We start from the raw sequence: 26,900 nt of genomic DNA, 5'->3' as shown, positions 1-26,900 counted from the left end.
ACTCACGGACCGAGAGTGCCTGATCGACGCACCCGGCCTTAACGCCACAGCGGCTTTTGCTCTCTTTCTTTATCTATTCCTTTGGCTCGATTAGGTGATGAGAACTAAGCACCAATAGAATACTAGTGAATTCCAACAAAATTAGCCCGAACGTTTTCCACTTTAGCGGACAGCTATAGAACTGTAGACAAGTCGATGTAGTGGGCTCAGAGCGCCAAAAGCATCGATTCCATTAGTACTAAAGCCATGGGGTCATGTGACAGGTACGCAAGGACAACTTCCGAGTTGGTCCTCAGAGTAGTTTCGCTTATGAAGTCGTTAGGTTGTTTTAGTTACTAACATCGTAGTCAGAAAGCAGGCTTGTCTCCCAGGGGTTAAAAGCAATTGTCAAAAGCGGTATTGCCATGTACTTTGTCATCCCTGTAGTCTGTACGAACCGTATAGATCAGCGAACTCACGAAGAATGGCCCCATCGGTTAGTATCTGGCTGAACTGGATATATTTAATAATCGTATCCTTGTACATTGACATGGCCTAGTTTTTCGCATTTGCTGTACATGCGTGCCTGCGCCCCGTATAGAAGACTTCGCCTGCAGGAGGTAATAACAAAAGCTACCGGGGCCATTAGGGCGGGCGGCTTCTTGTTACAGCTCAGCGAGACGGACCCGCAGCATTAGAAAAATCGCTCTAGATTCTATTCGCGCTCACTATCAGCACAGGGCTGATTCAACGGTACGTTAGAGTCGGCTTACTACAACTTGTTCGGTGAGATAACCGCGGATTAGGAAACAGAGATTACTTGATAGAGTATATCATACACAGACCACCCCATTTCGTACCTGCCTATCTTGCTAAATAAAAGATGCAATGTTGAGGCACCATCGCTTGTAGGAATAAATCGAAGCTGGAAATATTGACCCTAGCTAAGGGAACACTACATAATAATCTTTGTAACCATAGCCAACTGTTTTGATAAACAGTAACCTGCTTCCAATACATTAGCCCTAACGATTACGGAAGGCTTGTGGTGCTGGAAATTACCAATGACAGGTCGTTGCACTAACGTCGCCGTAGTTCACATCAGCGTAAACGAAGTCATGAAGCAAAATCGCAATTGCTTTGACTGAACGATTTGGTTGCTATAGCTTTTTATCATTGCCGCGGTAAACAAGGCGTTTTCTCTAATCATACCTCAGTCAGGATAAGAGCATTGCCGTTTCACGTGTATTCCGTACGACATAATACATTACACGAAATAAACGGGGCAGACGAATCAGGGTCGAAGTTCTCAGTAGCACTTACCGGGCACGTATCTTTCCCGCATCTCGGCAGGAAATTTGCCATCTGGGGCCAACTTCTGAATGTACGTATCCGAGTTGTCATCGATGAGCGTGTGATCGAAGTCAACCGCGACGAGCACCTTGTTACTGAGCGGAATACCACCTTTCAATCGGATCCGGCGACCCCTGCGGGTCGATAACAACAAAAAAGAATAAAATGAGCAAAAAAAAATAAGTATTTATATGTATCATCGCTAGTGATTGATTCGTGTGTTTCCCTTACAGTAGGATCCGTTCTGATTTTGTTTTATACGATGTTGGCCGGTTAAATCCACCGCATTCTAACATCTGCAATATAGCGGCCAACGGCCGGCTTATCCTGCAAAGTCTCGGGAATAGAATGAACACATCAGTTTCACTGAAGGCAGAGGTCGGGGTATTAACTTCATTTCTGAGATACTGCAGAATAAGCCGGGGATCGGTCGATGACCACACGGGTCTCGTGCAGTGGGTCAACACATTGGTCAACGGCCGATTCGAAAAAACAAATACACTAACGATTGTATAGCACTCTCCGACTTAACAATGAACTCTCGCATATAAACTCAGTTAAGCTACAAGGCATCACGTAACGTACGTAACCGACTGATAAATCGCCAACATCTGTTCGTTTGTCAACGAATTTGACGACTGGTCATCCATGACCCGCTTTTCGACCTAAAAACGAACTACAAAAAGCTCCACTGACCCAATCCATTGGAACTAGCATAGGTCTATGGATTAGAAACATCTAACAATATTTGCATATGATCAGGGCACGCGGGAGGTATCGCAAACTGCCATTAAAAAATGTCTTTTAATTCGGATGAACTTTTATTGATCACATATTTAGGACGCACAGAAAAGCAAATCGTTATATTTTGCTGCTTCTTCGGTATTTATCATACCATTCTTATTATTAATCATTCCGAACCGATACGAGTGGTACGGGCCGGTTCGTGAGCCGATTCAACAAAAACATAATAACCCCCTCACCTCACCCCCGCCCCCCGATCAATTTGTACGACTAGTGTACGAGGTAATACGATTATTGACGTATTGCCAAGCTACCAGGCTGACGAATTTTGTGCCTCTATATTCATATACGTAATATTATTGTATGTATACGTATTCACACGTAGTGCGGGTACAGACAAAGTCTTATTATTAATTAGTACCGAAAATTCTGCGAGTCTATAATGGTCCGATGTTGGAAAATTATTAAATTTATTACTGTTATCGTAATTGCCGATGAAAGTGATGAGTAAATTATACTTTTGTTGCGAAACCTGTTTATATATATATAGTACCTGTTTATATATATATAGTACCTGTTTATATATATATACCTGTTTATATATAAAAATATCGAGGCGATAGCTCAACTATACAAAAACAAGTTCGCCTTTCTTTGTAGACTCGTCTGCTAGAGAGCCGTGTATCGGTTTTGGAAAGAACGGTCTTAGGCCATAGAGGCGGAATTTTTATCCAGATCAAATGTTACTGTCCAAATCGAAACGGTCATAATTAACCACCAAGCAACTGTATCATGCATCTGTGAATCCTAATAATCCTGAGGGCCAACGCTTTCGACCTAATGAACGACTGACCATATTATATATGCTATATGGCCTTGGGCCAGATCTTGTCAGATCAGTGGAATAGACACCGTCGCGATAAAGCAGGCTCAACTAAATTGACGCGCAAAGCACTCCTGCTTCCTGAACACGAACACCTCATTTTATGCACAAACGGTTTTGGCTAGGAAATAAACCGGTCTATTAAATATGCTGTCACCTTCAAAATACTTCATCAGATCTTACGACAGCTTTATACAATATAATTGAATTTTTCTAGCTATACAAATTGGCGACATACATGAAATATATAATTGATTTTCTTAAAGTGCAAAACAAATTCTGGATTACTCTGCTATTGCAGTTTTCTTCAGCGCGTATCCAGGCCAGATATCAGGCTGTGGCCTTGCCAATAGACACTTTTTCAGCGATAACGATGTAGAATATTGATGGAACCCTGTAATATATGATTAGTTCGAAGTATGATAAGCACAAATGTTCTTGTTCTAGCTGTGACGCCTAAGCAATGCAGGTGCCGAACGTTTTTAGTATCGAGTATGGTATGAAGCGACTATGAAGATCAAAACTGTGCCTTGCAAACCCGTTGTCATACCCTGCATCCTGTAATGTGTAAACTGAACCATAATTGGTCGGTTTCTGAGGTTCATAGGGAGCTCGGGCAGTGAAGACACGATCTTCGTTTGCAGTAGGAACTGTTGCGATGTGTCGACGTGCACCACATTCAGTACTCTGCTAATGGAACTGCGCAGAAACAGCAAGCCTCTTATCGAGTCTATCTAATCCGAGGTGATTAGCTAAAAATGGCCGTTGGGGCCGAATGCTAGCTGGATCTAACAATAGAAATAAAGTCTATAGGATACTGCGAGGCGTCCTGACGTCGTACACTGTCCCATCGTTTAGTTGATTGTAAAATTTTTACTGTTATCGCTGGCAGCGAAATCGTAAAATGAAATGTTTGAAACTACGTTATGTTTCTCACTTTCTATAGATGCTATAACAAGAACAATCGTAATCAAACGGTGACGCATACTGATTATGCGGAGCAAGCTTTGCCAACATTTTAAGAGGTGCGCTTGGCCATCGGCGTCTGCCGTGCGCTCGGAGACACTTTTCAGTACTTTCATGATAGATCCATGTTACTTTTCATTGACACATGCTTTTTTTAATCACCTTATTGCCTTACCATAACCCTGGCAAGCGTTGACTGCGACAAGCATGCGATCCTTGTTTCCAGTGACGTTTAAACTATGACAACTATTATGAAATGTTCCGATGTATGCAAGTTGATCCTCAAAGGATTGGTTCATTGTGCTGGTAGGCTCCACTTGAGCGTGGCAGTACGCAGTGTGGATAATTACGGCGTAAATGTCGGACATCGGCCCGTTCGTACTCTGATCCGCGCCGCAGAATCAGCGGTCACCTAGCAAACCTCCACTGAGGTCGCGTGAATCTCAACGTAGGAAGCGTATGCGTGTCGTAAACACGACGAACGGTAATTTCAACATGATTTTGTCCTGAAGCATCAACGTCTAGAAATTTCAGCACATTTCGGCAGTGGGCTAACCCGTGGCGGATATAGTCTTAACTATCTGTGTTTCGAGTTTTACGCCCAGTATCGCCGTTCGGCATGCCATCAAACGGCTAGCCCCAGGCACGCAACGAAGTGTGTCTACACCCAAAGTCGAACCTCGGCCACAACGTCTTTCTAAGATTAGCAGGCGAACACATTCACCGGAACCACCCTCACTATCTATTCGCATTTACTTAAGCACAGTTCGCCCGTGCTCAATTCTGGTCGATGCCATCCATATTTAATCTCGATGTAGATCGCTGGTTCAAACCTCGATAGTGTATTATGCTACGCGGTCGGTGTACATTTCAACACCTACATGTAAATAAACCGGGCAAGATGTAATCGTATAAATCCATAATCTCACGTCCTATTAGCTTTTCAGTACATCCGCTACAAGGCTACAGAGAAATAAAAGTCTCCATGGGCAAGACCGCTCGAGTGGATGTGCAAATACTCCAATTTCGTTTTTATTGATACAATATAGACAACTCCACTGCGGAGTGCCAAAGGTCGCGGTGCACCACCGAGTGCAGACTCCACGGCCTGCGCCCCTCTGGTCGAAGCACCCACCCAGCCTATGAAACTACCATTTCCTCTATATCATATGGGTAAGACCACTCACATTTAACACTTTCGAGCCTGTGCCAAAGTCGTCGCTTCGCTACGTGAGCTCAAGAAAGCAAGAGTCTATGGCTCGCCTGTCTCCGCCGATAAGTATCGGGTTAGTGTTAGAAATTTCTAAGATGCTCAGAAGCTCCTGATGCGATAATAGGGGTAGCAACAACTAACAGCTGTATACCTATTTTTTTTCTCTCTATTACCTTCATTATTCGGACGTCTCGTTGCTTAAAAAAGGAGCCCAGTCGGTCAGGGCGCGTGGCCTTGATTGAAGCCCAAGAAAATCATAGAAGAATCAAACATTTCCACTGCCGTTCCTAGCGCTGATGCCGATTTGGTTGAGGAAGGCATAACCGCTAATCGGATGCTGCCGAATCACGTCAAACGTTATCGGCAGGAAGTTCGCGAGAGCGAACGGAACGTTTGCGTAGCAAAAGAAACATTGCAGTAATCGTAGCAGAGGCGTTAGCACTGCCAAGGAAAACCGAGCGGCCGTAGCCAGAAATGGCATACGAAAGAGGTAACCCATCGCAACAAGGGACACAGATGTCAGGAATGAACCTTTTCATACAGAAGCATTCGGTAATTGGTGTCCGCAATGACACACACAGTTAGCGCGTTGCGATTATGTTATATTTTCGAAACGAAATCATCTGAATCCGTGTGTATATATAGAGCTATACTGGAGTGGCACGCGTATGGTACGCAGCAGACAACGATGAGTAAATACTCTTTTACCAGCAAATATTGCTTTTGTTTGGACTTTCTTTTGTTTATGTAATTTCATATGATAATAATACTCCGCATAGGACAAGTGATCCGAGGTCAAGCAGCGATAAAAAAGATCATCTGAAGAAGCCTCGAAATTCGTACGTTGTCCATTACATTGGCTATGAAGTCACAGAAGCGCCCCTATAATTTGTTCGAGTTACGCAATACGACCAGGTGTCCCAGTGAACGTATCGCTGGCTTCTAATCCATCCCTATTGCCGTCGGCCACAATCTCACGGATAGCTCTCCAAAAGCCGGGGTCGGCATATACAGCTCGTTACTAGAAGATCGTTACTTGTTGGAGAAATCTACGATTACGTACAGATACGTTCCCTCGTACGGCCACTAAGCGGTTCCTGTCGATTCGAGCTTATCCCGGCGATATAAACGTGTCTGCCGTATGTGTAAGATTCTGTTTGGATTACAACACTTTTCATGTCCGCCAAATAGATTTGCCGAGAACGACGATCACACTGCATGGAAATAGCAAATGCATTGATGACGGGTAAATGATACAGGCTTCTGACCAACAATATACAGATTAAGTGGGAAGCTTTCTGACTGAGTTTTTAGTATATGTACGGCGACATCAATCAGCTGAAAACAGTGAGTAATTAATTGAATTTCGGGCCTGTTTTCAGGCCCACGGGTTCCACTGCTTCTCTTAACAAAGCAATTCTTCCAATTAATTGCGATCAACACAACTGTTGAAGAACGCACACAAACGCAACAGTATCTTATCGTATCTACAGCCCTAATCAACAGTCACTCGTTTCAATAAATAGCGATGTGTACAGTCATCCCCGGCGGGATTTACGAGAGACTGGGTTATTTACAGCACCGTTATCCAACTATGAAAAACAGTAAATTTTATGTGACACTTATCTATCCGTACGTGGCCGATTTTTTGTTGCCTTGGTTCGAACGTATTGCGGAACGTAAGGCTTACCTAGTTGGACTGAAAAAGCGCAGCGGCAAAGCTCTGCTAATCACTCGTTTATCGCATGGAGGTATTCGAGATGACCTTTCCAATGAACTACTGCCACGGGTAGTACTTGTTATAAGATTATAGTCCCAGGATATATGCACAGAACAGGTGTACATGCCGAACATGGTGTGCAAGCAAGATCTAACGGCTGTGGCAACCTGAAATTCGAAAATATCATGCACTGCAACGACCGCGATCTCTCACCCGGTACCAAATAACCAAAAACAACAAATCACTACAAGACAAAATATACACTGCTTTATGCTGAGATTGGCGAAATATTTTTCCTATCTTTAAAGAAACATCCAAGCTTTTACTTTATCGTGACTATTGCGGTATGGGTAGCAGTGCGCATGTAGTGATTGCTAATAAAAGCGACTTGGAACCGGACCGAATTTCACAAAGTACTGTTAAGGAAATTAACCTTATTATTGTTAAACGACTGGAAACACGCGAATGAATTGAGCTTTTCAGTATGTCATAAATATTTCTTTGAAAAAAATTTATTTATTTTCTAAACAAAATACACACCCTTTTTAATTATACGTATTTTTGCTAAAAAAAACATCCCATGCCAGCCTCTGTCGATTGAACGCTGGGGTACGCTCTCGTCATGCATCGTACCTAACGCGTTATTTTAACGAATCCTCTGATTATTAGCTGGCTAACTACACGGCACCGACGTCCCTCTTGAGAAGTATAACGTACTCCTTGCTCGTTTGCAAGACTTGACAGTCCCCCACCAGAAAAGTCACTCACGTTTATTAAGAGCCCTTTACTCAATATAAATGGAAACCATTTTTTATGCGGAAAAAAAAAAAAAAACTTATCGTACGGTAGATGGATTGAACCTACTAAATTTTATTTGCGAAAGAATATTTAAAACTACAGCATTGCTTTTCTGGTTATTGTTCTGGAAATATTTTATCTAAGAAGTGGAAATCTTAGATTATTTGTTGTTTATCAGTTGCAATAACAAGCTGATTTGATCTTATCAAAAAGAGACGTACAGAGTTCGACTAGCTTCTGCGCACAACGTCGGTGCCTATTACCAATCGTCCTATTTGTACAATTCATAGGGCCGATCTTCTGGTGGAGTATGCTTCATCGTCCTATAACCGAACGAGTATACATTGCTGGCAATGTTATTATCTTGTGCCGAACTTATTATTATACATGTACGACGAGCGTTCGTATAATCGGTGCACCGTAGAAACACGGAAGGGTTACGAACAAAATATCAGCGATGACATTGCGCGCTGCCTCTGGCGTGTTAGCGGTCGTGGCATCAGCCATAGCAAGCACAACGCTTTCAGAAGAGATCGCCCACGATTACATAGTCCATTGCTGATGTCCACCCTATTTATTCGAATACCCACACAATGCTGCTGGCGCCAATCGGTCTACCCTTCAAGTCATAGTACGTACGTGCAAATATTAATTATTTGTTCTGCGCCGTGCCAAAGATCGCACTGCACGGGACCTTCGTTCTCGCATTAGTGACGTATAGCTAATCATGAAGGAACTATCATTAAAGAAGAAATGGTAAACTGAGAGAACTAACATAATGACGATGCTACAATCAACGCTATATGTGATGAGGCAAGGATGCGTTGAAGTGCATCCTCTAGTTATAAGCTATCCACGTACAAGTACATGTAAGAGAGGGCTTGGTCAATAGAGAGGACTAGCTATTTTAAACACAGCAGGTGGAAGTGATGACTTCGTCCGCGGTTTACGTCCACGTGGCAACCGTTTGATACAAAAGCTGTCATTATTGATGGCATCATCAATGGGATCCAACGAAGATTTATGTTTTTTCCTTTGCCGTCTTAATTAACATGTCGAATGTACGAGTCGTAAAAGTCATTCGTGTTAAAGTATGTCTATAATTCTCTACTCACTTAAAATGAAAAATCCGAACCTGCGCCATATTTTTACGTAAAGATCACAACACAATAATTAACGTTTAGAAAGCAAGCTGAAATTATGCAATGCTGTAAAGGGTTTTTTTCCGAACTAGAAACCCTGCTACATGTTTTCCCAAAACGTTTACCTTATAAAGGACGTTCATGTTTACGCACGTTAGCGTAGATGAAGTATCCGGACGAGGAAAACGGTAAAGATTCATTTATTAGAATTTTCATCATTGATATGTTTTCGTAATCAATTTTCAGCGTAGTGAACCTTGAACAACTGATAGAACCCAACGACAAAAAATATCAGGCGAAACGTCTTTAAGCTTAAATTTTAAAATCCTGATCTATTGTATTTATAATTTTCTAAGAAAAAAAAATGTACGCCCTAATCATTCATATTTATAGCACGTTTATCTTAATCTATATCTAATCATTTGAAACATGTTGACGTTTGTTAAAAAAGCCCGTTAAAAAAAGATAATTCAATCGAACCCGCATGAGTGCTTTCAAGGTGAGATTCCTAGTGAAAATAACATTACACCGTTTTTTCTGTGAGTCAGCTGTTCGGTGCCTGTGATAAGGCTCGCTCGGTATCAGTAGCTATTGGCTCGCGCACATGGTAAACATTTGCTATTTTTCTTTGAACGTCCTATCTGCGGCGGCATGGAAGTAGCGATGCGCAGTCGTTACCAAGCAACGTTCCAGCGTTACTAGGTCTATTTACATCAGCTCCTCGTTGTAACCGAAACGCTTATTCGATTGAAAGATTTCCAATTGCAATTTGTTCCCTAATTGTTATCATTTTCGCCATTTTAATCGGTTTTCTACATCTTATGACGGTAGACAGGCCGTCACCCATTCTGGTTGACTGGCCAGCGATGCGAACGTTCGTTTTCTTTTTAAGTCTATGTTCGGATCCCTACACCCTGTTTTCTCGAAGAGCAAAGCAAACTGGCTTGTGCGGTCGAAGGGAGAGCGACTACTATAAAACCGTGAAGCCCAGGTGTGGCTGATGCATTTATTTACCCTATGAAAAAGATGCTCGAAACAAGTGCAATGAATTTTCAAGTTCGATTTAGCAATGATGAGGTGCTGTGATTGAACAAGCCTCTGAGGAAAACGGTCAATCCCGGTCCGGTACTTGTCTATTTAGATCCGCATTAGGGTAAAGGTGTTCAAAAACAGTTATGTTTTTAAGTAATCGCCAAATCTAGATAAGTAGCAAGTTCTAGCCATGCTATACCGGGCGGTGGCCGTAGACCTGGAGCCAAGCTAGCTTGCCGTGTGAGTAAGAACACTAGAAATAATAAGAACTCACAACGAAGCCTTAACGAAAACAGTAGACAAGTGTTCGTCTAGTGAAAAAAAAGACGATATGCGTGATCGAGGCAACGGTGACGAGACGCAAAACCGTGTGCGATTTTCCTTCTGCATATTTTATTCCGTGCATCGTTCACTATAAACACATACACGTACTGTGATCGTTGGTGTAGTAACAAATTGTCGCTTGCAGGTACTGATGAAGTGCGCTTGTCCTGGTGGTGCCATGTAAATACTGGTGACGACCCACGTCCCCACACAGCCGGCCAACTGAACCGTAGCGGTATTCTAACCGGGACGACCGTCTCTGAAATCGCTATTCAACACTTTCATATCGATCCAACGATGACGCATCGAACGCTACATCTGGGCGTCGATGGCTCCCTGACTACGAATAGCAGCATTGGCTTACTGGTTGACGACACGCTGATATGGCGAACGACGAATCGGACCACGTATAGACGCCGTTTGTTTAAGTTCAGTAGCTTATTATTGCCGCCTGGTAGTAAATAGGGGCGCAGACTGTTGCCACCATCATAATTGCAATACTGTGAATGGCTATTTAATCGACTGGCCGGACCGTCTGCTATCAAACGGATCAATTTGGCCAGCAAAAACAAAACAGAGCAAGTGAAAAGTAGGAAAAATGCAGATAGAACTTTTAGTTATGGCATACGTTGTTCTGCTGCCTGGCAATGTCATCTAGCTGAGAATCCATGAGCTGGCAAAAAATAAGGAGATGCGTGTTGTACATCCTGTAGCTGGGCGTACGCTGCGTCAAATCTCCGTGGATGTTTACATGCACAACGCCATTAATTGGCGTTAGTCAAAACTATTATCTCACACATATAATTGTACCCTAGACATTTCCTGATTCTGATCTCAATGATTTGTTTATTCTTCAACATATTTATCAGTCGAAAATTGCATAGATCAGTCGTTATAGTTTGTGTGTGTTCTGCCAGTGTTACAAAATAATAATTCTCACATATGCCACAAATAAAAGGCTCTCATGCACATTATAAAGTGTCCCGCCAAAGGTAGCTGAACTTATACTTGCAGAAGTGGATTCCGCCTGGTAATATTAAGGCTTTCAAGGACCTTAGTATCCTTCTACAGCGAGTCGAAGCCCCGTCCGCATAGCTTCCTCATTTACTGTCTAATAATATTAGTAAAGAGTTAGCTCGGATATAAGAATATTCGGTATATCCAATGTTTAAATCATCAAAATGTTTAATTATACGTCTCAATATGTTTTCATAGTAAACAATATGTAATATATAACGAATAAACAGACGTATTTCTCGATATCATTAGGCCTGTTTGCAGCTATGAGCGTCCCAAAGGCAAATCACTCGGGGCAACACACGAATTTAACCCTTAAAGCTATTCTGATCATGACTTTCAACTGTTCAAACATTTAAAGAATATATATATATATATATTTTAATTGATACCATTTCAAGCAGAGAAATGCTTATTGATAAAGTATATATTGAGGACGTCGATAACAAGGTATCTTAATGATAACCTCTGAATTGAGGACAGAATACCATTAAGAAACCTAAGATTGCACTTCTTGTACGTACCGACGACACGTGTAACATCATTTCATGGACGTCTAACGCGCCGCTAATCTCCCCGATAAACATCTATTTGTTTTTATATCTCTTATTCATCCAATAATCTAATTCGGTCTAAGTGACTCATTGCGTTCACCACTGTGACAAATTTAATATATATATATATTTATATAAGTGAGAAAATACGTCTCTCACAACTTATCTTTAGAAAAGACCATAATTGTTACATTACATTGCAAGTAGATTCGATTCTACCGGCATCTTCAAGTCGTTCAAGTGGCCGCTGATGATTACGGAAGAGCTGACAGAGACGAAATAACTTACAGTTCCCAGACTTGGGCACCAAATTCGACCCAACGGGCCAACCTGTGGCACCCCGCTAAGCCCACGAACACTCTTTCGGCACCCGCGTCCTCTAACGACTACGGACTACCCGTGGATGACTGTCTAATCGCTTGTTCGCGCGTAACCCCTCTTTTTGCGTAAGCGTCACAGGAACTGGCTGTGACTGCTATAAGGGGCTATCTACTTGTCGCTGTGTTTGAAGACTACTATACGACGCTTGCCGGCTGGAAGAAAAGCGGCCACTGTTACCGCTATCGTATGGGGGTGCTGTATTGCTGTGACGATAGCGGAGTATCGACAAAGAACTGCTCTATAGGCGTCGCGGTACGATATCAGTGCTACCACTCAACAACAAAGAGTGGGTAAAGACTAAGCGTTCAAACAGTTGTAGTAGCGATGCTACGGCAGAACTACAAACATTGGTGATTTATCAGCCGAATCTGACAACACGGTGGCTATGGTAACTTCAGCAGTAACAGACGCCTGCCGTTTGCTTGCGAACTCCACACACTGGACATTTAGTGGGCGACCATATCCAAGAAGCCGATACGAACAACGTTTTATTGGGCTTGGCAGGAACGGTAAGACAACATATTTCCTTACGATGGCAACACCTACTTACAAATAGAGTAGATTAAAAGGAGATACCAAGAACGTCGATACGATACATACATCTCGAGCCATAAGCTTATTTTATGAATGTGACGTATACGTCTGTTTCGCAAGGACCCGTTTTTATGCGTACGTCATGCGAGCCCCCCAATAACACGGTTCATTACCTCATTTGAATATTTGTCAGTCGAAATCAATAAAAATAGCAAGTATATAAACAATAGTACGACTCTGTCGTTGAAGCGATTACCGTAGCCAAATACCAGATAGCCACTAATAACGCCACTCGTTTTTGTCAGGCTGTGTTCTATTTTGCCTACTGTATATAAATGAATGCAAATCGGTCCATTAAATCACCTTTGACAGATTTCAAGCACACCTATGGAAACAAGCAAAGGGCCGTTTCCAACGGCTTCTTTCAGCTTTTGTCTGCTTTCAGTCGATCAAAGCTGAACTCGCATCGCTTGCTTATAGCAACGCCAGGCGATCCGTTGAGCTTGCCAACAGGTCCCTTGTTAGGTGCTCACCGCCCTGTCATTTTCCTGCGGTGACCACAGCTGTATCAGACATACTTCGCATGATTACCACGCTTGGTGACGGTGTTTCTGTAAACTCCCGTCTTTTTGGAATAGACCACGCTCAAGCGATTAGTCGGTCGGTCAAACATAAAAAATGGTAGAAACAGCGGCAGCAGAGTCAAGTGCCAATCCGAGCGTTCAGGACAGAAAACCAGACGATACTGACCTACATACGACGCTAGTAAGGCATCTAGGCTGTGGCTGTGGCCGCGGCGGTGCTTCTCCACAGGAGCAGGGACACTTCGACGTTTACTAAGTATTCAACAGCGGGTCCTAATGCACAGCAGGAAAAATCTGCATGAGCCTTTTTGTAGAATAGCAACAGCAGCGATAGCGTTATCTGTAGCAGTGGCAGCAAGACGTCTATCGTCAATGGCCTCTTGAATATTGAATGCGGCAGCTGATTTGCTGACTGCTTCCCTTATGGTGTTTTACGGCCCCTGAGAGCTAGCGGTAGCTCGAGACCGTTGCAATAATGTAAACGAGCAAACCATTTGACTCGAAAGTCTATTGACCCAGGAGCTTATTTCCGGCGAACATCGGCCCAGAAGCGTTCTGGCGTCTACGCAACCTTTATACTCCTGTCCATATTTCCCACAGACCCACAGGCTATCCGCCCATTGGCAGGACCGTGAATGCGGACTTGCTCGTCATGAATAGCTCGACATGGATTAATTGGTACGGCAAACGTCAACATTCAAAACAAAAAGTAGATACAATGGTAATCCTAATAATTAGAACACGGTGTAAGATGATTATGATTCCTGCATAGTGAGCTAGCAAATCTGGCAACGGAATAACAATTGTTTTGTTTTTTTTTGTGTAGGACATAGACTAACATAGGAATCAATTGGGCCGGTGTTATGCCAGCGTTCGACGAACACTGAACTGCATAGAAATCGTAGGACTGAAATTATTTATAATAATCTATATATATATAATTAACCGGCAATAATAGTGATGATGATCAAGCATATGACTGAAAATACGCGAAGATTAATATGATGATGATGATTTTTCAGGGCTGGTTTGGGCTCCAAAATCACCCGAAATAATAAAGCAACAAGAAACATACAGCTCTTTTTCATTGAAGTTGATTGAGTGAACTTCAATTCAGCTTCCTTATCTCATGTTGCTCTGTGTCGACACTGATCGTTAGTTGTTATTAACTGATATGTACATGCGTTTCATTAGCGTCATGCCAAATATACAAACAGTCGCCAATAGCCCGTTTTGAACCAGAAATCATTTTTAGTTAGAGAGTGGTAAATAACGAGTAGAGAACGCAAGCGGCTCATAGATATACAATTTCGATAATTTATGTTGTCGCCCTGCATATTATCCTCGGACATCGTTCGTCTCAGGTACGCTCCGGCATTCATGCACCTACACTAACAATAAAGCGCATTTGACGCACGTATTCTTTCAAGCATATGTGTAACAATCGAAGAAGCAGCAAAAAAATGGGATTTACGTCGACGTTCAACTTTAACCGCAAGCGGTCACGTAAAGTACACACTTGAAGATCTTCCATTTAATTTATGTGTTGTATCGTGTGTTTACAATAAGTGCGCGCGAAACACTCACAGAACCATGCTGATCCGTCTCTCAATGCCAGCTGCGATATCTATATTGACAGAGAAAGTCGAGCCGAACGCTTTTAGTGCTCGTTCGCAGGACGTCCAGAAGAGGTCTTGTCCTTGATCTCGAACTTATGAAGGCTTCGTCGCTATATTCGCATCAGTGTTGTTGTTGTTGTTGTTCTTGCTGCTGCTGTTGCTATTGTCGTTGTCGATAGTTGCTGCCCTGATTTGCGTTGAAGTGAAACTTCAGGGCTTTGAGGTGTCAATCAGATGCTGCACCCGATGAAATTTATCACTACACAATGTGGTTTATTCATTAACGTCAATGAGCACAAAACAATACAGATTACACTAATAGAGCGTCGGCACGCGAACTAATGGGACAAGCACAACAAAACAACGACGACGATGACCACGACGACGACGACGACGACGACAACGACGGCGGCGGCGGCGGCGGAGGCGGCAGCAGCAACAACAACAACAACGACAACAACAACAATAGCTATAACGAATTTTTCAGTAGAAGAGGTACAGCTAAATGGCAAACAAGAAATTTGTTCGGGACGTAAAGTACGATACAAGCAATCAAACTAGTATCAGTGCACGATCTCCTGGCCGGAGATCGATTGATCGGAAACACTGATGTAGTCTAATTGTGCCGATCGAACAGCCATCGAAGAACAAGCACACAAACGCTGTGATACTAACAGACAACTCTTAGACGTACTGCCGGAACAACTGTTCACTTACGCTATCAACGACTAATAAATTAATGGCTAACCAATGAACGCTACTTGAATATGTAATGAAGGTATCTCGAGCTTCAACGACCGGCGTTATCATTTGAGAGAGAAGATTGCCAACCAGTGTTACCAAATACCCAGATAAGCAAATACTTTTAGTAAAGCTATTACTCGTAAAATTGTGCATTGGCGTTTGACAGCAGCGTAGGTCCACGAGGATGTCGTTCTTATCTAACACTTACGTGAAGATATTGGCGACCTGCCATAGCGCGAACATTTTCACTCCTCAGGCTCGGGAAGAGGGCGCGTCCCTTTGGGAGAGACGTTGCCGCGGCCGTTATACAGCCACATAAGATAGCCAGACAATCAATTGAGCCCGTATTATTGTTGGAGAGGCAAATGGGAGAGGGTAAGCCTTTTGCGGCTGTCGACTGCGCGCAAATTTGAACGCAGACGTATCGTTTAGAATTCTTATTGGCGTGTTTTGAGCAGATCTTCACCTATGCCTATATGTAAACAAATATTCAAAACCATCTTTCAACACTGGTTCAAAAATTATCAGACCTGTCAAGAGGGGCCTTGATATAGGCCTGTCTGGATTTTCGTTATCAGAACTGTGAGAGGCATCAGAAACTCTCGTGGCTTTTCACTATCTTTCCACTACCACGATATTTCTAACGTCAAACTTGGCCTGATATCTTTCTCCGCGTTTGTCTCGTGGATTGGCTCACTGTTCCTAAAGATCGACCTGTTTTTTCCCATGGATGTTTATAGCTTATCGAAAGTTCATCTTATTACATGCAATAAGTTGTCAGAATAATAACCTATAGTTATATTACATTGAACCAGCTATCGAATTTATTGAACCGGCTATGCTTTCTATAATTTTTAAACCGCGATATCCCCCGCCGCAGTTTCATACCATGGTACTTCCTTAAACACATGTAAAGCGTTAATGTTTTCGTTCATCTTCGACATTAAAGACAATATTCTTACGCGATTCCTTTCTTACACTGAAGAAATCTGTCCGCATACTATCTTACTGTATATTCATGTGAAAATTCCTTAGTGTTTATGGTACTGTTGTTAGACAGGTATCCGATGCCCGTTGTTTTCAAATTTGCCTCTTCTTCACGGAAGCGAGTTAGCTGCAATTATGATTACAGAATTTTCGTAATTATTTCTGTAGTCCACTTCAAAATAACATTGTTCATTTGTGTCACTTTAGTGACACAGAATTTGTGCTGGATCGCATGAAGACCAAATGAAGATTTCGTGTTGTAACAAACGAAGTTCATGGTAAGGAGAGGCTGCTGCGTAGTTGGGTTAATGGGCAATGCTTTGTTTGGTCTGGTCAAGTGGCCCAGATCTAGGAAATTTGAGTACAATGCCTGCCTGCCCTTCGAACGCTGGTTTTGCTGACATACGAAATTTACGAATGCCGAAACGACTATATCGTATACACACCACTAAAATATAGGAATGATAGCGATATCTAGCCCTACTAGAAATCCACGCATCCTATTAGAAAGCTGGAGTTTACAACAATTTGATACACCGTAAAATAAATTCATAGTTTTTTCTGCTAGTAGCAAAAAAGGTATCCTTCATAGTCATTGTAGGAAATAGGACCCCGCCTTGGCAGGATAATTACAGTGAAAACTCGCATTATGACTGGGTGTTTTTTGTCTTACATGCTATACCTGACATACCGCTGGCTGCCAGCACGAAGCGAAATAGTATATGGACGCCCGAATCTAAACCCCAAGCTTTTAACGTATCCCCAAACTTAGTAGGCAAACGTCATCCAGGTTACTACCGCGTGGACGTGCACTATTGCTAGACGAAATGTTTTGTATCAGCAACCGGTCTAGTGCTGTCTTCAGCAGACTGCGTTATCAACGCGTTAGTTTCAATGTAGAGTGCTTTGACTCGCGATGGAACCTCGATACGAGACCAGGTTGATAAATCAGGCCAGGCCAGATAACAGGCAGGCCGAAAGAAGCCTGTTTTGAATAGACATGGCAATTGTCTTGAGACTTTACTTCGAAAAACTATGCAAATATGGTGATTTAACAGTGCATCAGGCGAACTCCAGTATCGCTATGGTCTAGATTCAATTTCATTTGAACGGAACGTTATGAATGAACTTAAATATGGGCATGACACCTTTCTCGGTGTGATTTTCTTCATTTTTACATTTGTCTTCCTATGCCGAAATTAGCACCCGCTTAGCCTAGTTTTCATGGAAACCATATCTGTGTCTAAACATATGCCGCTTATGTGCAAGCCCTGCCCAAGTAATACAACTTACGATTGACGGTGCCACCCGCGAAGCGTCCTATTTATGTAGGCATAGTAAACACCTTGTAAACTTTATGGTTGATACTCTGTCATCATTAAAAGATTAGCACAAAAAAATATAGGATACTGTTATTTCATCTGGCAGGCATTAAATCACACTACGGATCCAGAGTTTTCTAGAAGTACCGTCTACCTAAAACTATTCGGTTTCATCGCAATCCACTGGATTAACATCTATTTTTGCTAGATCCTCCAGCTCCCACTCACGATCTAGATGCTCGCAAGGCAAACATTGTTGTTTATGCAAGTAAATGATTCACCATCTATCAAAGAGATACGGATTCCGAACTGCAGGCGGTAAGTACGATTGTACTCTTCTGGCGTTTTCTGACCGTTTAACATCTTCGATAGGGAAGTCATTATAAGCTCAGCACACGATCGGCTATAGAACAGAATTCATCGTATGCGTGCGTACTTTGGGGACCCTTCAAACTCTTGTCGTTGCTGTATTTGAAGAAACGTTTCGTCACATAAATAAACAATGGTGCGATCATCTGCGTGCAGTTTTATCGGTGCACGTCAATCTTGATGCATTTCGACAATAGGGCTAGACTAATCTGGACCCGACTATCCAACAGTACGAGCACAAACTAATTCTTAAAATAGCGCTAGAAATAATAAACACGGCGTAACAGCACGAGTTTGTTTATCAAATAATGTACATAGTGATCTATAACCTTTTGAATAACCTAACTTAGTTAGTAAGGTAAACTTTGAACGCTGGTCCAACGCTAAACCAGCCAACGAGCGCAAATGCAATTTCACAACTTCCTGTAAAGTCCTGCAGAGGTACATAAATAGTGTGATTAATTTTTAAGTCATTTTCAATTAATTTACTATTTATTATTACTATTATATTAATTAAATATGATTTGATGTGATCATGAAGATTTTTCAACGGTTTCAAAGTCAATCGCCATTTAGAATGCGAACTTTATCGCGCCCACATAGGCTAGAAATAGTAGAATTTAATAATTTCACTGGATCCTTCATGTGGACGTGCTGTGCTGCCGAGAAACCTGCAAATGCTGTTTTGGCTAAAGGGCCGCACAACAAACAACAAGCTCTTATCGAATGAGTAAGGTAGGCGGCACCTAAACTGGGTCTTTGTATTTGGGATAGTTTTTACGTACGCTGTAAGTGTCATTCTTAGCGATTCTGATTATAGAATATAACCACCATTCATTAGTCTTTGAAAATATTTTTCCTTTAATAACCTCCTAATAGTAGTTATACGCTTGGCGGTTCCAGATTCCGTCGGTCAAATATTCCTAGTACAAAAAATCCCGGCAGAATTAGATCTTACGCATCGGTCCAAAAGTCCAAAAAGATGGAACGACTGAGTACAGTCTAATACCCCAAAAGATGCAAAATGACTAGCTGCTAAAGCTTCTTTAGGCAGCCCAATTAACAGCTAAGATTTTTCGCTTTAGGACAACCGTTAATTTTTGTATCCTGGTGTATTAAAAATATCTTTCTGACCCATTTTGATAAGATTTCGAGCCTTTTACATCTAATGCGGATCTTCTGGTTTACTTCGTGGAATTTTTCCTCATATTTTTCAACTCGATTTCGAGCAATTCTGTATGGGTCCGGTGCGTAAAAACTGCTCTACTCTTTTCATTTTCGCTCATATTGCGAAAATGACGCACTGCTTTGCACTACGATGGGTTTTTTTGTTTTTTTTTTTCTACAAAACACGGCCATTCGTTTAGTAGCATTCAATGGCGAATGAACGCATGGCCATTACTGAACCTGTTAGAGAGCCCGTTGTAGTTTATCTTGATTTAGGTGCGTATTCTGTGCTACTACCATACTATTAAAATCAAGCCGCATTAGGGACATGTTATCTAAATTCGAACTCGGACCTAGATAGACTTCGTTTCGTGCTGTGAGCCGGCCAGTCGTTCGATGGGATGCTTAGTGGCGATACCGGGCATAGGACTCGAAACAAAGGCGTTGTAAGCCTAGACTCCAACAAAATTTTTGTTGCAGACTATTTGCATATATTATGAATACAGAGGGACAAGTGCAGTTATTAAAAACAGAGGGTGTGTTGGAAAAAATTACCGTTTATCCGGTAACGTTGTAGCTGAATATTTGTGTGTGAAGCAAGTGACGATTGACAACGTAGATTTTTGGACGCTAGGCAGCCGACATTGGATGATGGTAGTTGATGAGTAAATGAGCCAAATTTCGCTATCGAAGTTAGCGAAAAGGTTACCTCCGTACCCAGCTCAATACTCGCGTCTGAGATGAACTCAAGATCGTTCGTGCTACACAAACGATTTAAGCGTTCTGCATATTTATTTTACGGTTATTTCGGATAATTTTTTCACTAATGCCGCGACTATATTATCGCCCTGTCGCTATGTAGCAATGGAAATAACAAGGATACATCACATGCTCATGGCTTCCAAAAAATATTCCCTGTTTCATGCCGGCAAGGTGTCAAGGTTGTGTCACACGGATCGCCTATTTTTACATTCTTACATACCTAATACAAACATTCCGCTTCGCACGTTCAGTTAGAAAGCACTGTATACGTATAGTTTATCAGTTGCTGTATTGTTTACCGATAATTTTTTCACTATAAATGGCAAAGAACATGGTCCCGTACGTTGGCCTGAAGCCGTCTGTTTCCTTTAGACCTGCCGAAGGAAATAGGTTAGAAACCTATTAAGTGTAAAAATCTAGATGAGCAGCTGAGGCCGAACTTGCTTGCCTTGGCAAAGCCGTATTCCATTTGAAACAATGGACTCCAAATTTCGAATATAGAATTATTCTGCTTCAAACGTAATTGATTTGTTTTGGCCTTTGGACGAAATGGCATTTTCGTTATCTGTATATAGCAGTTTGGAGATTCCCGACCGTCCATCTCCAGCAATCGAGTTTCATGCATTGTGGGCTACCAGCATTCACTACTTCAGGGACATCGTGACTTCTAATGCTGTTAAGGCTAACCTATGGATTTTTTGGCAAGCCAGATTACCGAACAAGCAATGCTTTGATATACTCGGTTTTCTATCGATGCTTCATTCCGAAATAGATAGCTGCCGAGCCGACTTTCGTTAGTAATTTTGACGACTCGATATCGAACGTCAATGCTGCAATGACTCTTTTGAAAAGCTCTGATAGACAGAAGAACGGCACAAGTGCCGATACTCATTTACCGTACCGTGACACGGAAGTCAGTGTTGTCCTATTTGGAGATCAGGCTGTAGGAAAACGCACGTGGCTCGAGACTCTGGCCAAAGCAGCGGTCAGCTCGCAGACCTATTACATCGCTCACGATGTGACTGCGCACGCATTTAAGGTAACTGTTATAAAGTAGTAATTGACATACGGCCAAGGTGTCCAGTTAGAGATGCTACTACCTTCGAGCCTAAACAATCCGCCCATAATTGGGGGCAAAAATTAAAAAAAATATTTCTGTAAGCCCAGGGAAACTAAAGCAACTATAGGGTGAAATTAAATCCTCGAACGCATCTATCCTTATGTTTAGCTCATTTTTAAGGATTTTAAATGCTACATAGCCATATAATGGCATAAGGCAAAGATTGGACACGTTGAACTAGTGGACTTACGATATTTTTCTATTATGTCACTTTGAGCAGGACGGTATTTGTCGTTAGACCTCGCTAGAACAACAATCATCACTCTCTAATTAAACAACTGGAGAGTGACATATTTAACAAGTGATGGTTTCTAGATGTAAATGGAGACTGCTGTCGTATTCTGTCTTTTACAGACAAACTAGCAGACGAATTCGAGAACAGCATAGGCGTGTGTGTATATAGCTAGGTGCCCTAAAAAAGAAGAAGGAAACAATTCCTTTAGCTTATACATTACTGACGTTTTATAAATTTGCTTCAGGCGTCGTGCAAGGAAAACGCTGTAATTTGCTCCCATTGACAAAAGTCGCAAACATAATCTTTCCGTAGGGAATTCTACTATCCTCCTTTTTTTATTCCTTCAAGCTTCTAACAGCGCCCTAACTTCTCGAAATTAGTTGTAGGTCGTTACCATCCCGTCTAATGAAAATAGTTACTAGAGATTGCGCTTGGAGCCATTGGGTTTGCCTTGACGCTTCTTGAGTTGAGTCATCTTCAGAAGTCGAGTACATTGTGGAATACCGTGTATTGTTTTGAACTATATCGACTCGAGCAGTTGACACAGACTTCGTTACAATGAGGTTAACTCAGTTCTTTCAATCAGCGTATTTTTCTATATTTCACCGGCTCATGTATTATATCGCCTTCGAATTAAGACCCGAAGGGACTCTGAAACATGGTTCGTCGTGCAAATGTATAGTAGTGATTTCGTCAACGGTTCCGGTAGAGAATACGTAAGGGTATGTGTACTGGAATAGTGTCCGTTTCACTGTTCGTTTCATCAGATAGGGAGTTCCCTTGATACGGAATTTTCCTTTTTCTTGTGCCTTCCTTTCGACGGTATTGGCATTACCTGAAAGATGCCTACTAAAGTCTTTTGCTAATCCTATTTCCATCCCGAAATTAAGCAGCGCTTAAAGGCTTCTCAGGTCAAAGCTGACTTCAGGAAAGCTACAAAAAGGACACGATGTTTTGACTTATCCTTTTTGTAAGGTAAGTATTGTCTTATAGCGGTAATACCACAGAGAGAAGCTAGTGGCCGATTTGACGGATGGGAACTTGAACTATAAGATGCTTCAACGAATCCATCTCGAAGCGAAGGTGCATTTGCTTTGTTGCTGTGTGCTACTGATAAAACGTGCTTATTGGTTAAACAGCCAACTCTATAGTATGACATTGGCATGAAAGAAACATTTCTTTAGGTAATATTCTTTTTTAGGTAATAAATAAACAAAAATGTATCAATATCGTGTGCCACATAAGAAATGAATATTTCTCATGTGTGAATAGGTAGGTAGATGGAATAGATCTGGGTATCGGAATTTTCATTCAAACAATATGGAATCGAACTATTAATATGTTCGTGCGATACGTGCTTTTCAAATGGCGTTAGATGAAGACGAACAGCCCCATGAGTCGATTTTCTACGTTTCATATCTACGTGAGACCAACGACCCCCGAACGCTCGAATCAGTCTTGGTTAGGGGGCCTTGAACATGGCTACACCGTGAACGCGCAGGGTTTTTTCGTTCTGTTTGATCTATCCAACGTCGAGAGCTTCTGGCACCAGGTATAACCAGGCTCCAGTTAGTAGAAACATTTACGGCAAACGAGCATGCTTTTATGTTTGATGTCTTCGGTTTAACTAACCAGCAATTTTTGTTTTATTATCAATACCTGCTTTGGCTGATCCATTGCTGATTGGAATTTCGGCGCACTATTATTTGAATAGCAATTCATAAAAAGGATCATTATTAAAATGTTATAATAAGTTTCAGTTAAAATTCAGAAAAAAAATATTTAGTTAACTTGTGTTCATTGAAGATGAATTTGAACTACAAGATAATATCGTAGCCCGTCCAAAAATAGCGTAATAGCTTTACATGAACTGAGTGTCGTAGTTCAATAAACCATTGCATATAATGTTTTCGCTTGTGTTTTATTTTATCAATGAACTGATTTAGATTGACTTCTGCAAGAGTTTGCGATTGTACAGAGACATACCTGTGATTACCATCGGAAACGTCACTTGCAAGCACCGAATGGCCTATCTGCCTCCTGAACTCCACTATATTCAGGTCTGTTTGATACATCTCAATCCACTTATCTCACCCACCATTTCTTAAGCTGAATCAATGCTAGACGATTTCGATAGCGTTTAACCAAGTTCCATAATCAATGTCTCATACATATGCCCCGTCGTCATCGAGATAAGTAAGTAACTCGTCACATAATCGGAATCGTTTCGCTATCACGTTCACGATTACTGATTTTAACCTAAAATCCTGCTTGTCGATATTCCAGTATCATAGGTTCGAGATACAATTTAAGTCGCTCGGCTGTTTATACCTATGGAGCACCTTACAATTACCAACCGCAGTATAGGCCGTATGTTGATGGTCCTCGGAGCATGTACAAATCGATGTGTTGATGACATTTTTATGCATGTGGAACGTCATGTGCAGTATGATACTGCATGAAATATATACACATGTGTTGCTGACTGTTTACTTGGACATACGGACAAATAGAAAGTAGTAGACTCAAATTCAGTATTGGAGATTGTGTTTGAACAAAGAACGAACAATTCTAAGAAAACCTTTTGCATACCCTATCCGACATCCGATCATGTCGTTCACAAATTCAAGCTAGAACTTAAGCCTACCGTAGACTTATTTTAAGCTTTCCTATTCAATTGTGCGACGGGCTCTGCTAGCACCAGTGATTAACTCGTCGTCGTTATGACAGCCCTTGTAAAACTCGAAACGGAATTTCCAATGTCGCCCCAAGCGAAATAATCCAGAGTTTATAAATCTGGATTATGTAGTGGCCGTATAGGCATATTTGAAAACATGCACCATTTTCCAATGAGCCATATGTGAACTAGCCAGTATCCTGTATTACTGGAAAATGTATGGTTTTCCTTCAGACGTTTTACCTACCAATTGTAAAACGCGCGAATCAACTTTATTCGCCGATGTTTTCGTCTTTCCAGAAAAGTACTATGGCAGAGATGCTTTCTTTTTTCTTCTTCACTGGACGCCACACTCAGACTATAAACACTAGCTGGAAATATGATTTAAATATACAAAAAAATAAAATGTCACCAACATTATCCTCTGGATCGTGGGGCAGCCATTAGTCGTTTCTATGACTTAGTTTTGCCCTAATAGTAAACGTTTTTCTTCAAAGAGGTTTCATTGTCCAATCGAGTCGAGCATGTCTGACCGACTTTTGTGATATACGAATGGTACATCAGCAACATGGCAGCCATACCCGCATGGAGCATGATTACCATTCAAATTTATTTCCTTATACAGAGATGACCAAACATTTACATTCGACAATACAGGAACCCTGCTCTTACTTATCTGAATTGCCGCTTGTTGGCAATACCTCACATTGTTAATGTAAGGTAATGGAGGAAACTTATTGCCCTGTTGATGCTTGCGCCTCGATGGTCCAGCGTGAAGTTTTTGGATAATAGTTAACTTCTGTTCAAATTCTTATCATAAAGCATAGCTGCACCTTTGTCGTCGGATATCGTTGGAACGAGGTCTCATCTAGTAGTACATATTTTGGATAAACAGCTTCAGATGAATAACAATTGAACTTAAGCCGACTACTCTATGCGTATGTTAAGTAATTTATTATGTATATGTCCGTATTATGTCTTGCGATACTTTTAGATCAACCATAAGTGAACGAATGATAGTATTTTGGCAAGCAACGGTTTGTCAACAATGACACATACATGCGTCGTTTCATTGCCGCCCAAAAGCATATATAGACGTATAGATTGCATAACGCCAACAAAAAATGTACTAGATTTTAGCAAAAAACGAACATTTTCGAAATAGAAATAACTATGACCTTCGAAGCGTTTTAAGAACGCGAAAGATGAAATTATATTTCAATAGCAGCTATCCGGATCACTGTCTAAGCGAATATCTCTTCAGGTTAATGTTAGGTCTGAGCATGAAGCCCTGCGACCGCTAACGGAAATGAGGCTACGGCTTGGTCAGATAGGAGATGTCCTTCCGTGCAGTCGAGAATCATTGGCTGCCATGTCTGCAATGAAAGGCGAAAACGACGAGAATGACGAGGATATTCACAAGAAGCAAAGTCCTTAACATCTGGCCGTTTCCTGTATTTGTATTGTGATTGATTTCATGGAAACGTCCCGTGGTGCCAATTTGGTGCAATTTTTTACCTGCAATAAACGTTGTCTTGTTGTACCTAGTGCTTATGCTGAAAGCTCGTAGTCTTCCATTCACAACGTTGAACGGGTCTAATTCTAACGCGACGCCTGTGCTTCAGTTCTCCCTGTTCTTTAAATAAGAGTAAATCAGCTGAAAGTTAACATTAATGTAAACTTATAATAATAAGTTACTAATAATAATTAGTCATTAATTAATTAAGAACTTAATAATAAGTTGGAAGCATATCGACTTCAAAGACTCATTCGAATGATGAAAGCCATTGAGGCGCACAAAGGTTTAATCGGATTAATATAAGTGGCGTGTTTCCAACATATACAGGAAGGATGAAGGCACTATGTTTTAAATGGCTCAACGCTCAGTACCGCTTTATATGGTGATGGCCTTAATAATACACTTCGCTACAGAAGATCAAAGTTACTTCGTTAAAGACGTAGTTATTTCTGCATATTAATACGTTTCAAAACTTCATTAACATTCTCCTGAATTAGGATCGAAAGGTCAATTTCAGTTAAATTAATTTTATTGCCCCTTTCGATCACCTCTAGTATTGATACTACCATTAATGGTGATTGTGATCTGTATGATGAAATACCTGACGGCGGTACCGGACCTAAAGGTCGAAAAACTTTCATAGTATTTATGAAGGTTAGACATGTTTGTATTAGGTTATTAATAAAAAAAAAAACTAGGTTAAGCGTATAATCAAGTTGAGTTTGTAAGTTTTCTATAGGACATGTTTTCCTTTTAGCTATATTAGTGTATTTTGAAATAAGTGTTCTTAAAAACGAAATTTATCCAGAATTCGATTTTTACTGTAACCTATCGACACACTCATCGCGAACGTACCTAAGGTAAAGCTAATTTGGATGATTATATGTACTTCATACATAATGTATAATAGATTTAAGGAAAGTAACTTTACTTCTGTTCAACGCATATTTTCCAGACACATTTTCGCACGAAAATTATGACACTGATACTTTTATTATTAGAAAATTATGAGCACTGAAAATTTAGGTTTAACAATTACTGCGGGATAATTTGAAAGTGGGCCGACAACAAATAAGACGATGATGTCTGACAGATTCCGAAGCAGTTAAGTTCAATAAGGCAAAAGTGAAGTTGCATTCAGAGCGAGTTATGCTA

At 41.3% G+C, this 26,900-nt stretch overlaps 2 protein-coding genes and 1 long non-coding RNA gene across 12 annotated transcripts in view; 2 read left to right on the top strand and 1 right to left on the bottom strand.

Annotated features, from left to right (window-relative positions):
• LOC147757212 (uncharacterized) overlaps positions 1-15,110 on the top strand; it is a 31,179-nt gene extending 16,069 nt beyond the window's left edge. For both annotated transcript variants that reach the window (XR_015321565.1, XR_015321564.1), the window contains one exon: positions 10,300-15,110. This is a non-coding gene — a long non-coding RNA (uncharacterized LOC147757212). The remainder of the gene's footprint in view (positions 1-10,299) is intronic.
• Positions 1-15,925, bottom strand: part of LOC111245942 (pyridoxal phosphate phosphatase PHOSPHO2-like) — a 43,338-nt gene extending 27,413 nt beyond the window's left edge. Inside the window, exons 1-2 of one of the 5 annotated variants that reach the window (XM_022794977.2) lie at positions 15,796-15,925; positions 1,303-1,466 (exon numbers count right to left, since the gene is read on the bottom strand). In XM_022794977.2, coding sequence (XP_022650712.1) covers positions 1,303-1,466; positions 15,796-15,830 — 199 coding nt within the window. In that variant the 5' untranslated portion in view covers positions 15,831-15,925. Of the gene's footprint in view, positions 1-1,302; positions 1,467-1,917; positions 2,046-6,828; positions 7,008-11,921; positions 11,966-14,811; positions 14,953-15,795 lie in introns of those variants that run through there. The other 4 variants (XM_086980606.1, XM_086980605.1, XM_022794975.2 and 1 more) reach the window with 4 other exon arrangements.
• A 2,994-nt stretch (positions 15,926-18,919) lies between these two features.
• LOC111244680 (GTP-binding nuclear protein Ran, testis-specific isoform-like) lies at positions 18,920-25,788 on the top strand. 5 transcript variants are annotated; one of them, XM_086980609.1, is made up of 4 exons: positions 18,920-19,000; positions 22,925-23,101; positions 23,496-23,609; positions 25,491-25,788. In XM_086980609.1, exons 1-4 carry the CDS (start codon positions 18,992-18,994, stop codon positions 25,662-25,664), a joined length of 474 nt encoding a protein of 157 aa, XP_086836735.1. In that variant the 5' UTR covers positions 18,920-18,991; the 3' UTR covers positions 25,665-25,788. The 5 variants fall into 5 exon arrangements, with proteins under 5 accessions (XP_086836735.1, XP_022647741.1, XP_022647740.1 ...); XM_022792006.2 differs by lacking the exon at positions 18,920-19,000 and adding an exon at positions 19,720-19,878; XM_022792005.2 differs by lacking the exon at positions 18,920-19,000 and adding an exon at positions 20,415-21,233.
• The last annotated feature ends 1,112 nt before the right edge of the window (positions 25,789-26,900 follow it).

The sequence above is a fragment of the Varroa destructor genome, unplaced genomic scaffold (assembly GCF_002443255.2).
Source record: "Varroa destructor unplaced genomic scaffold, Vdes_3.0 BEIS01000002.1, whole genome shotgun sequence".
In the NCBI taxonomy this organism is placed as follows: domain Eukaryota; kingdom Metazoa; phylum Arthropoda; class Arachnida; order Mesostigmata; family Varroidae; genus Varroa; species Varroa destructor.
This window is presented reverse-complemented; position numbering and strand designations above follow the sequence as displayed.

Coding starts and splice junctions, on each gene's coding strand:
- LOC111244680 (XM_022792005.2), top strand. CDS start 21,030: ATGACTCTTTTGAAAAGCTCTGATAGACAGAAGAACGGCACAAGTGCC. Junction 23,102..23,495: donor TCGAGAGCTTCTGGCACCAG/GTATAACCAGGC, acceptor GAACTGATTTAG/ATTGACTTCTGCAAGAGTTT. Junction 23,610..25,490: donor CTGAACTCCACTATATTCAG/GTCTGTTTGATA, acceptor ATATCTCTTCAG/GTTAATGTTAGGTCTGAGCA.